We start from the raw sequence: 12,343 nt of genomic DNA on the forward strand, positions 1-12,343 counted from the left end.
AGAAAACACAGGGGTTAAATACAAGAGGCAACGAGGTAATGGAGAACAGGTGAGACATCAGGTGAATCACATTAGGGTGGGGCTGGACAATCAGACAGGCAAAAGTAAAGCTAGACAGGATCAGACAAGACAGGAAACCGTACTACAAAATAACACAGGAACGGAGCAGACAGACGCTCACCGGGAACAGGAGACCGATCAGGCACACGGGACTGAGGGAAAACCCTGAGACATCCACAGGGAGGCAAAAACAGGAAAACAAACCCAACACAAAAAACCCCAAACCATAACACACGCCAATACAAAACAAAAAAAGAAATTGGAATTCTATGAATCCGTTTTGAATCGGTAGAGCTTGAATCGATTTTTGTTGTTGCTAAATGCTAACAAAGGCTAATCTGGCTAGAGCTAATGAAAACAATTCAAATCCGACTGGTAACTGGAACGTGTTCAGCTCGGGTGTGACGTCGTTCCCAGCGTCAGCGTCCGAGCTCTGAGGTCAGTGAACCGCAGTAGTTACGGTAGCGCCGTCTCCCGGCCTTTTCCCTGGAAGTTTGCTGTTAGGCCTACAGGTCAAAGGTCAAGGTCAAGGTAAAAGTTTGCTCCTATAGCACAATCACAAACGGTCACTACTGCCCCGAAGTGCTGCACAACTACAGATAACAACACAAGATAAAAGCATAATAAATAACCGGGAAAAACCTTCTAAAACAGAATATGCCAAAAACAATAAAAACAGACAACAGATAAAAACTTTACTCAAAACCATAACAACAAGGAAATTACAGGTGATTATTATTACGTTGTTATGGTCATCAGATGGAACATAATAACACAGGTTCAGAAACATTACAAAGTTAGATATAGTCCCTTTAATTAATGCAAAATCTTTAGTTACATTTAGTTTGTAAAGTACTTTTAATATTCATCAAACTGTAAAGGTGTTTCTAATAAAGTGGCCGGCCGGGGAGTGGAGTGGCAGAATCAGAGGTGTGTGTGTGTTGGTGGTGTGTGTGTGTGTGTGTGTGGTGTGTGTGTGTGTGTGTGTGTGTGTGGGTGTGGTGTGTGTGTGTGTGGGTGTGTGTGTGTGTGTGTGTGTGTGTGTGGTGTGTGGTGTGGCTCTAACTGTCACGATGGGAGGCGGAAGGTGCATTATACTTAAGTTAACAATATGTAGAAATAAGAACTATGTGAAAAAATATGCATACTACAGTATATAATAGTGTAAATATTAATAATAGCGCTGACAAATGGGATGTTTAACCCGTGTGTTGTCTTCCCTTTGACCATGAAAAACATTTTGCCCCTTATCTCAACGTTTTTGTTGAAGTTATTGTATTTTTGATTTTTTTCTCTCAATGTGCTTGTGTGTTTCCAACCATTTTCACCCCGATTTGAAAATGCCTGTATTTCGGATATAAAAAAAAAAACTCTGAATATGGGTCAAATTGTCCTGTTGTCCTATATCATTGTTCTTTATAATTCCCCAAAATAACATGATTGATTCCAACGCTCTTTGCCAAGGACACATCTCTACTTTCATTAATTTTGGGTCTTATTCTATTTTATAGCATTGTAAAACAAATGGAAGTGTTGTTGAAATAGTATTGAGTAAAAGTTGACATATTCCAGTCTGTGATTATCATCAACATCCATTCCTTTCATTTTAGTCTCAATAATTCCTGATTTCTGCTTTTCTAACTCAAACATTAGGTATAATTTCCTATAAATGAGGTTTATAGACCATAAATTTCAAAAATAACTGTAAAACTAAAGTTAATAAGTTAGAGTTACGTAGTGTTGAAAATGCCAAAAATGTGACAAACATTGAAAAAAAGCGTCAAAGTGAATAAAGGGACAAACCATAAAGAAAATGTGAAGACAACATAACATAAGAAAAAGTTAAAAACATTGAGAAAAAGTGTCAACAAATGTGATGATCTTCAATTTCGACGGGAAGACAACACGAGGGTTAAGTGTAAAGAGACGATATCTAAGTATAAATAAGAATATTAGTTGACATGTACAGTTTAAATGTCGGCTACTGAGTTCTTGCACAAAATGATTTATTAAATAAAATCATCAGATATAAAGAGAGCGTGAGGAGTGGATGTGGAACATTTAAATTATCATCTATTGTCTTATTAACTCACAATACCAATAAATAAGAATTACTTCCTGATTTCTTAGCAGCAGTTGGCCACCAGGTGGCGCTGGGGGAGACAATGCTTTATGTTGTGTTACATAACTAAATATTAGGACCTAATTAAGACGGTTAAGAATGATTAAAAAGAGAAAAATGAAATTTTGTTGTGGGGATTTGATGGAAAAACACTTGAAAAAGGGGAGTGTGTGTATTTGAGCAACCCTGATTTAATTCAAACACTTATTGTTAATTTGTTATTAATAACCATACTTTTGATTCATTTAGCACAACAATGATGCATTTAAGAGACAGTGAATAAAAAAAGACATGCAAAGGAAAACCAGATGTTTTGGTTTTAACATAAAGTGAATGAAGCTAGAAAAAAGGAAAAGTAACCCTAAAAAAAAACATGAATCATGTTAGATAATTGATGCAGTAAAATATGCATACAGATTACATGTTATTATTATTATTATTATTGTGATTAGTGTTATTAAACAGACAGCTTCCCTGCCTCCATCCAGCAGGCCGGGCTTGGTGCCAGAGGGATGCGGGATGGTGCAGGAGGAGGAGGGGAGGGGAGGGGTGGGGGAGAGAAGTGCGCGTGTGTGAGAGGGGGGGGGGGGGGGGGGGGGGGAGAGGGGTGCACAAGAGGCCATGTGCCTTACCTAACTGCACTTATACAAAAAGCAGCAGCAGCAGCAGCTGTGTGCCGCATTGCCCCGAAACTCAGAGGCCAAGGGAGGAGGGAAGGAAGAGGAGGGAGGGAAAAGGAGGGAGGGAAGGTGCCAAATTTGGGGATGTTTACCTGCTGCATAAATAGAGCATCAAAACAACAGATTGTACACTGTTTGTGTGAGAGACAGAGAGGAGGGAGGGAGGGAGGGAGAGAGAGAGAGAGAGAGAGAGAGAGAGGGGAGGTTGCTGCTTTACAGTGACTGAAAAAAGGAGAAAACAGAGATAAGAAAAAGGGATTTTGGGACTGAGAAAAGACGAGAAAAGAAAGAGAAATAGAGAGAGAAATAGAGAGAGAGATATCAAGATCCCGAGAGAAGCAGCTGCATCAGAAGAGCTCCTAAAAAATGTCTTTAACTTGGACCTAAAAATTTGACATTTTGCAAAAGAAATTCTATTATTCTTCAGAAAGGACTCTAAATAAGTAAATTAGAGAGAGAGAGAGAGAGAGAGAGAGAGAGAGAGAGAGAGAGAGAGAGAGAGAGAGGGCATGAGAGAGAGACGAGGAGAGAGAGAGCGAGAAGGGGGGTTGTTTAATAGCTCTACCTGTCGCTGTCCCGGTAGGCGGTGTTAACGTGTGTTTGTGTGTGTGTGTGTGTAGGGGAAGCGGTGGGGGGGGGGCGGAGCATCTTGGACATGAGTAAATGACGTCAGCCCGGGTCACCGAGCAGTGAAACAAACATGGCGACAGAATGGAGCGGGCAGCAGGGTTACACTCTCACTGTCATCATCTTCCTGTGGAGCGCGGTCGGCGGCCGCACGGAGACGACGGCGGCGTCCGGGGGCGGCGGGGGCGGCAGCCAGGTGCTCGGCATGCGGCTGGAGAGGAGCGACAAGCCGTCCGGCACCAATGACGATGGTGTCATCCAGGTGACTGAGGAGAGCTCCGTGCAGCTCCGGTTTTACGGGGTGCAGCTCCACTCGGGCGCCTGGACGCAAATCCGCTTCACGGAGCTGACGGACGGCGGCGAAGGGGAGGAAGAGGACGCGGTGGCGGCGGCGAGGGGGAGCGGCAGCGGCATGATGGAGGCGCCGGACAGGACTTGTGTTGATTTCACGAAGGACATCAGCGTCGGGACCTTCATGAACGTCACAAGTCGAGGCACGTCGGGGCTACTCACGGTTCACGTTAAGCCGCTCCGCAAGAGCGAGCCGAAGAAGGAGTACGCCCTGTGCACGCGGAGCGCGGACGGGAGCAGGTGGGTGCTGCTGGGGGACAGCGATGGCAGGCTGCTGGTGCTGGAGGAGAAGAAGTCCCTGCTGCCCATCTGGCTCCAGGCCATCCTCATCGCCTGCCTGCTCGTGCTCTCTGGCATGTTCAGCGGGCTGAACCTCGGGCTGATGGCGCTGGACCCCATGGAGCTGCGCATCGTGCAGAGCTGCGGCACCGAGAAGGAGAAGAAGTACGCCCGAAAGATCGAACCCATCCGCAGCAAGGGGAACTATCTTCTCTGTTCTCTGCTGCTAGGCAACGTCCTGGTGAACACCACGCTCACCATCCTGCTCGACGACCTCACCGGGTCCGGTTTGGGGGCCGTGGTGGCTTCCACCGTGGGGATTGTGATTTTCGGGGAGATCGTGCCCCAGGCGCTGTGCTCGCGCCACGGACTCGCCGTGGGAGCCGACACCATCCTGGTGACGAAGTTCTTCATGTTCCTCACGTTCCCGGTGTCCTTCCCCGTCAGCAAGCTGCTGGACTTCATGCTGGGCGAGGAGATCGGGATCGTGTACAACCGGGAGAAGCTGGTGGGGATGCTGAAGGTCAGTGGTGCGATAACTAGCTATTAACCTCTAGCTCACCCAGGAAGCGCGTGCGCCCCATGGAGGCTGAGGCCTCTGCAACGGCGCGGGTTCGAATCCCGAGGACCCCGTCCCTCATCTCTCTCTCCCACAATTCCTGTCTATCCTCTGTCCCTCTGATATTAAGAGAAAAGGAAATAAATAATAAAATCAAATAAGTAGTAGTGAACCGTAGTCATTAGCAGCCGAATGGTGGTAAAGTCAATTAAGTATTAATAATAATATTGTAGCCTTCTTATTAAAAATCACTGTTGGATTACTCATGCGCTCAGTACCTATACTGGATAGGAACCCCAATCACTTGTGGGTTGGGTGCCTTGCTCAGGAGCACCTTAGTGTTAACGTGTGACAGCTACTGGTCCACCAGCATATTCTGGGCTGGATGGGGACTTGAACCAGCAACCCTCTGGTTCCCAACCCAACTCCATACTGACTGACCTACTGATGCTCCTGTTAGCTTCACTCACCAGCCATTAATCCATGTGTATCTATTGGATGGCTGCTAAATGGCTTTTAAAGGCTGGTGGACAAAAAAGTTAAATTTGGACTCATTCAATTTGCTCATTCATAGGTTTAGATTTTGGGGGGATGCAGGGGATGATATGCCCCCCCCCCCCCTTAATATTTAGAAAAGGTAGATTTATCCCTCTCAAAAAATATGAAAGACAACCCACTCTCCAAATTAAATTGTTAATCGCAATTATTTATTTATTAAATAAGACCATAAACATAATAATAATAATACGTTTTATTTATAATGCCCTTTACATTTCAAAAAGAAATCTCAAAGTGCTACAATTAATAGGGAGTTAAAAACAGTTTCCAGAGTACGATAACAATTGACAAGCAATAATAAAACACCATAAAACTAAAATTAAAACAATGACTGTTTAAAAGGCCTTTTGAAATAGTAGTGTCTTTAGGCCCTTCTTAAAGGTCTCCACAGTCTGTGGGGCCCTTAGGGTCTCTGGGAGGGCATTCCAGAGCCGTGACAACATATATATATTATAAACAACATAATGTGGCTCCTACACCTATAATATGTTATTATTATTATTATTGTGATTAGTGTTATTAAACAGCTTCCCTGCCTCCATCCACCCTGCAGGTGACGGAGCCCTACAACGACCTGGTGAAGGAGGAGCTGAACATGATCCAGGGCGCCCTGGAGCTGCGGAACAAGACGGTGGAGGACGTGATGACGCCCACCGACCACTGCTTCATGATCCAGGCCGACGCCGTGCTCGACTTCAACACCATGTCTGAGATCATGGAGAGCGGCTACACGCGCATCCCCGTGTACGACGACGAGCGCTCCAACATCGTGGACATCCTGTACGTGAAGGACCTGGCCTTCGTGGACCCGGACGACTGCACCACCCTGAAGACCATCACCAAGTTCTACAACCACCCGGTGCACTTCGTGTTCCACGACACCAAGCTGGACGCCATGCTGGAGGAGTTCAAGAAAGGTGGGGGGGGTGTGTGTGTCTGTGTGTGTGTGTGTGTGTCTGTCCGTGCTTTGTCTGTCTTTCGCGCGGTGTGTGGGTGTGGCTGTGTGGGGTGTGCCGTCCGTTCCGTGTGTGTCAGGTCGTTTTTGTTTGTGTGTGTGTGTGTGTGCGTCCGTCCGTCCGTGTTTGTCTGTCTGTGTGTGTGTGTGTTTGTGTGTGTGTGTGTGTGTCCATCCATGTGTGTCTGTGTGTGTCCGTCCGTCCGTCCGTGTGTGAACGATCAATGTCTTGATTAATTGATAAGTTTGGTCTATAAAATGTGGATCAGTGTCCCCCAAATGTCCAAGATGACGCCCTCAAATGTCCTCAAATGTCTTGTTTTGTCCACAACTCAAAAGATATTCAGTTTACCGTTTCGATAGGGTTCACGATGCAATTTTCTCAGACGAATGTTTCTTTATTTCTATAAACGGTGTAAAACAACGATGTGTCTTCATAGAAAAAAATGCAACTAAAGTTGTTTTTTATCTTTAATAACAAAATAATTAATAATTAGATTTATAAGAAAAATCCCTCATCAAAATACGGAAATAAATAGAAAGAAATCTCTTCAAATAAATCAACCGATACCGTTTTCACACCGACCTCATCAAGACTTTCGTACTTTTCAGTTTGGGCCGAACCAAAATTGCAGGTGAGCAAGGCCTCGGACCACGGCCCGGATCAAAAGAGGTGGTTCGGACCGTTGGACCAATTCCACCTCTACCTCTATCCTTCCTTCCTTCTATCCTTCCTTCCTTCCTTCCCTCCCTACCTATCTTTGCCTCCCTCTATCCCTCTCCCTCCCTCCCCCCCCCTCCATTAGTCTCTCTGTATTGATCAGATGTATTGACGACTGGAACATAGCAGCCTATTTAAGCTCGGTGCAGCGACCATCCACCAATCAGCACGTTTCGTCCCGTTGTCTCCTGGCGAGACGCGTGTTCTGAAACAGGAAGTTGTCATCGGTCACTGTCAGCTTTCAGGGTTCATCAATAAAGGTTGCCCGATGGCCCGGGACAAGTAAACAGAGCAACCCACTTGCCCATTTAGGCGATTTTAGAAGTTGGATATTTTTTCCCAATCATCATTGTATCATGACAATGAATTAGGTTATCGTGAAACGAGAGACGTAAACGCCAGGGCGTGCGGGAGGTCTGTGTTATAGGAAATACCAAAAATGGCTGTTAGAGAGTTAGGGTTCCCTTTAAATCCTTTTTCTGACGTCTGCTTGTTAAATGTGAATATTTTCTAGTTTCTTCTCTCCTCTGTGACGGTCATCTGAATATCTTTGAGTTGTGGACAAAACGAGACATTTAAGGGACGTCATCTTGGACATTTTTCACCGTTTTATAACATTTCATAGAAGAAACAACTAACAGATTAATTGTCGAGGAGGAAATGAGCCGTTTGTTGCGGCCCAGGCTATTTAATGGATTGCGGCCCAGGCTATTTAATGTAATGGATTGGCTGCATCAGAGTTTCATCTGGTCCGGGTGCAGGGTTTATCCCCGGTCCACAACGACATGAAGATCTAATCTCTGAAATCAGCTGCTGTGTTCATGCGTTTGATGGGATGAAAATGTGCACGTTCAGGCGCACGGGATTAACGCTGGAAATCTCAGCGCTGATATCCACACCTTGAATACGAAGCCGGTGTCATAACAACGGAGCGCTGCAGGAGAGTTGAAGCTTAATCGGATGATGACGGTGCAGTTTCCAAAAAATCAAATGCTTTTCTTCACATTTGTAAAGCAGCCAACGTCCAATTAAACACAGCAGCTGGATTGTCTTCATCAGATGTATGAAGCTGAGCTTATTCATCTGTTCTGTTAGAAATCTCAGTTTCCCCCCGATGGCCCAGCAGGCCTCAGCCCCTGGGAATTCAAGTAATTTTTAGTTGTTTTTTACAGTAACAGTTGGGCACTCTCTTGGAAACTTACATAGTCCTATTTTCAAATCTCCAGTTAGTTTTTAGCACTAACTTAAAGGGCCGCTATGCAGTTTTGGCCATTTCTTCGCTGTTTTCTTGCTTTTTGCTTACAGGTTTCTCTATAGAGCTCCTCCTATAGCTTCAGAATAGATATTTGGCAGCTATAACTTTTACTTGTATCTTACTTCTTCGCTCGGTTAGCCTGCAGTTTCTTTTTTCTCTGTTCCTCCGACAATGCTTTCCAAGCTTTCTGCTTCTGTCTCGCCGGCTCAGCCATGACGCTAGTTTGAAAAACTCCACCGCTACCTTGTTCTTATAGCTACCTTGTTCTTATAGCTACCTTGTTCTTATAGCTACCTTGTTCTTATAGAGACAGGTCTTATAGCTACCTTGTTCTTATAGCTACCTTGTTCTTATAGCTACCTTGTTCTTATAGCTACTCGTGTTTCTCTTCTATAGCTACCGTTCTTATGCCCTTGTCTATAGTACCTGTTTCTGATAGCTACCTGTCTTAAGTACCTTGTTCTTATCTACCTCGTTCTTCTTATAGCTACCTCGTTCTTAAGCTACCTGTTCTAGCTACCTTGTTTTATGCTACCGGTTCTTATAGCTACCTGGTTTATAGCTACCTCGTCTTATATCTACACTTTGTCTTATAGCTACCTCGTTCTTATAGCTACCTCGTTCTTATAGCTACCTCGTTCTTATAGCTACCTTGTTCTTATAGCTACCTGGTTCTTATAGCTACCTGGTTCTTATAGCTACCTTGTTCTTATAGCTACCTCGTTCTTATAGCTACCTCGTTCTTATAGCTACCTCGTTCTTATAGCTACCTCGTTCTTATAGCTACCTTGTTCTTATAGCTACCTGGTTCTTATAGCTACCTCGTTCTTATAGCTACCTGGTTCTTATAGCTACCTCGTTCTTATAGCTACCTTGTTCTTATAGCTACCTCGTTCTTATAGCTACCTGGTTCCTGTTTGTGTGCAGTGCCGTGAAGCAGTTCGTTACATTGCGAGACCTGATATTACGCAATACTTCCTGTCGCTTCCAGGCGCTGGGGGGGGAGGGGGGTGAGACGACCCCCATTCAACCCGAAAAGAAGTCATATAACCATTCACATGACTCCAAAGCTGTTCAGTTAAGGTACATTAAGCTAAAAAAAACCTGCATATTTCCTCTTTAATGCAGGGCTCTATGGAATCTGTCTCATAGCTTTGTTTAAAATCTTAATTTCGTGATTCCATCCGTGATTGTGTTGATCACAGAAACTATTCTATTAACTATTATTTCCATTAAAGCTGCCATGAGTCTGTAACTGGCCCCAGCCGGGCTCTCGTGGAGAAAACCCACTCGCCATCGGGCTACAACAACTTTTCTAAAGGGAAACCCTGGAACTGTCTCAGGTTGCCATAAATGGATATAGACACGCTCTTAAAGAAGACCTATTATGCTTTTTTACGTGTTTTATGTCATATCTAAAATGTAACAATGACACATCAACCCGATTATCGTCCGTCAGACAGTCTGGCGAGGTCTGGGACTCGAGTCTGTTCGGTGTGTTCAATGCTGTCGTCAGTCAGAGGAGCTGTCGGCGTTCATTTTGGCCGATTTGACTTGTTGAATAGGCCAGTGGGCAGTTGGAGTCAATGACCAATCTGATTGGTGGAGCCCTTGACTAGCGAATCAGTGCACGAGAAACCAGGAGCTGACAACACCAGTATCTTCTTATTACTCGCCGTCGTATTTTGACAACAGTGACAACGACGATCCTTCTTGACTACTATCAACACGACAGCGTGCTCTGTGTTTACAAGCTCTAGAGAAATGTTCCGTCATTTCTCGTTTTCTCATTCTGGGCGACAATACAGATTAGCGCCGCCTGCCGTCATGGAGACGTATTACGTCTCACGCACGTGCAGAGCGTGCGCTCAAGTCGGCGTCGCTTCGGTGTGTTCAGAGGCACTTTTTAGACCTCGGGGAGCGGAGTGATCAGCCCGACGGCCTTTTCTGCTGCTGGTTGGCCGTCATGTTGGTGTCCCAGAGCCTTTAAATGGGGCCAAGGCTTCAAATAATGAGACAGTATATAAAAGATATCTTTGGTGAGTCTGAACGCTCTGGTTTCAACCATTGTTTTCCAAACTCTCGGCTTCTATTCCTCGCTGCCTCACGTCTCTTTACATAGCCCGGGCCTTGGCCAAAAAGCTGCACTTGAACACACCGCAAAGCCTAAAGCCAACCACCGAGTATGTTCTGCGCCTGGGTATGAGGCAGTATGATAAAATGTGTTTTATTTAACATTAAAGCATGTAAACATGTTCTAGTTTTCAGGAAAAACACACACAAAACGTATGAATCTGAAGTTGAATAGTTTGTATATCAGTGCTTCTGATGTCTTCGCCAGGCTTTCAGGAAAAAACACACTGCAGAAGAAATAATCAGCTGTCCATTAGAGGCTATTTATAACACTTTTGTTATTAATAATACACCACAAATAAGCTACACTATCACTGCTGTTCAAATCAGCAGAGAGGCAGTCAATGATTTAGTTTAGAGGGCTCGTTTCCAAACAGACGTACAGAGTAATTTTTAGAAGAAAGAGCCAAACTTAACCAATGGACCTTTTATCATAAGATACCACGCGTCCGCCTCATCACATCACCCTCACAACAGGCAGATGATCCTGAAACGACCTTCGGACGCTGCGGACATGCTTCTTTACAGCTGGTTAAATACCATTGTGTGTCAAAAATGGTGCATCTTCACATGGCATACAACATACAACTTCAACATAAGAGGAATGTACCACGATACGGATGTAACAGCAGTTATAAGCAGCCTATGTGACAATAGAATTTGTTTTGGTTAAAATCAACAAATAATTAATCGTGATCTCAATATGAATCAAAGTAATCGTAATTATCATTTTGGCCATAATCGTGCAGCCCTAATGTACGTATTGTCTTACATAAAATTAGTTAAAGAGGGCGCCCAGGTAGCTCAGCTGGTAGAGCAGGGGTCCCCCCCCCCCCCTCTTTCTCTCCCCTTTTTTGGCCAAAAATGCCCAGAAAAATAGCTTTAAAAAAAATAATTAAAAGGTTCATTGTTTTCGTTCCTATGCATCATTGACACATCTTGCCCCAGACAGTGACAGCGTGGTGTCTACTTCCACATCTCAAATATTGCAAAACGCTGATGATGCAGAAACACTCTGACTGGGCAAGAGGTGATAGGAGTAAATTATTAAAATAAACTTTTTTTAACCATCATGTTGTCCTTGTGTCAAATTTGACCCGTTTTCAGATTTTTTTTATCACAAAAAATGGGCCTTCAAAATAAGCGCTGAAAATGTCAACATTAGAAATATCAAATAACTTTGAACTGTCGGTAAAAAAGTGATAATAGTGTTTCACGGTTGACGGGAAGACAACACAAGGATTAAAGACTTTGTGGTCTGTAAAACATATGTTGTCTTTAATAGTTTACTCAATTTTGTAATTTTATAAATTGAGTAAACTGCCCCTCCACCACTAGCACCGTGGCTTTAAGTCTTTACTTCAATGGCTACGTTTCAGGTTCATGGTTTTCTTAAATTATTTAAATGTGTTGACAAAGGGTTGGGCGGTAATACGGTGTACCGCAGGGTTTTAAAAATAGCAACGGTATCAGTTTCAGTACGTCATTAAAAAAAATGCATTGCACTTGTATAGGAGACACGGATGAGAGGAAGAGATTGGTGACGCCGTCTTATGTCATCATTTTTAATTAGTCACGGTAATCGCCCAACTCTAGTGTTGACAGAGGACATTTAGTGATGACCTGATTATATCTGTCTTATAATATGTCAGCAAGCAAAGCATCACCATGGCTGTGTTGTAGATGTTGATGAAAGCCTTTTACCCTTGTACAGTTACCCCTATGCAGTGCACCCGTCCATATGATGCACATTGCACACGTCCTTAGGGTGACGTGAAAGTAAGATGAGTGTAGAAGCGACACTGATCTGTGTTTTTGGTTAATATTTTTTAAATAAATGGCAGAGCAGATTCCGTAAACAAAGCCAGTGTGGCAGGATTTACATTTTTTTGATGTAAATTGAAGGAGCAAAAGCAGTATCGGCTCCAAATATCGGCTCAAGAAAATCGTCAGCCTGTATTGGTCATCGGCTAAGGCTGATGGGAAACAAATCGGTATCGGCTTCGGCACTAAGAGATCGGTCGTTCCCTATTCGACAGACAG

At 44.1% G+C, this 12,343-nt stretch overlaps 1 protein-coding gene and 1 long non-coding RNA gene across 3 annotated transcripts in view; one reads left to right on the plus strand and one right to left on the minus strand.

Moving 5' to 3' along the window:
* The first annotated feature begins 3,509 nt into the window (after positions 1–3,509).
* Positions 3,510–12,343, plus strand: part of LOC116686176 (metal transporter CNNM4-like) — a 36,954-nt gene continuing 28,120 nt past the window's right edge. For both annotated transcript variants that reach the window (XM_032511146.1, XM_032511145.1), the window contains exons 1-2: positions 3,510–4,642; positions 5,790–6,153. In XM_032511146.1, coding sequence (XP_032367037.1) covers positions 3,563–4,642; positions 5,790–6,153 — 1,444 coding nt within the window. In that variant the 5' untranslated portion in view covers positions 3,510–3,562. The remainder of the gene's footprint in view (positions 4,643–5,789; positions 6,154–12,343) is intronic.
* On the minus strand, positions 8,368–9,272 carry LOC116686188 (uncharacterized). Its single transcript, XR_004331171.1, has 2 exons — positions 9,074–9,272; positions 8,368–8,427 (listed from the first exon to the last, which is right to left on the minus strand). It is a non-coding gene; the product is annotated as an uncharacterized LOC116686188 (long non-coding RNA).

The sequence above is a fragment of the Etheostoma spectabile genome, unplaced genomic scaffold (assembly GCF_008692095.1).
Source record: "Etheostoma spectabile isolate EspeVRDwgs_2016 unplaced genomic scaffold, UIUC_Espe_1.0 scaffold325, whole genome shotgun sequence".
Classification (NCBI taxonomy): Eukaryota; Metazoa; Chordata; class Actinopteri; order Perciformes; family Percidae; genus Etheostoma; species Etheostoma spectabile.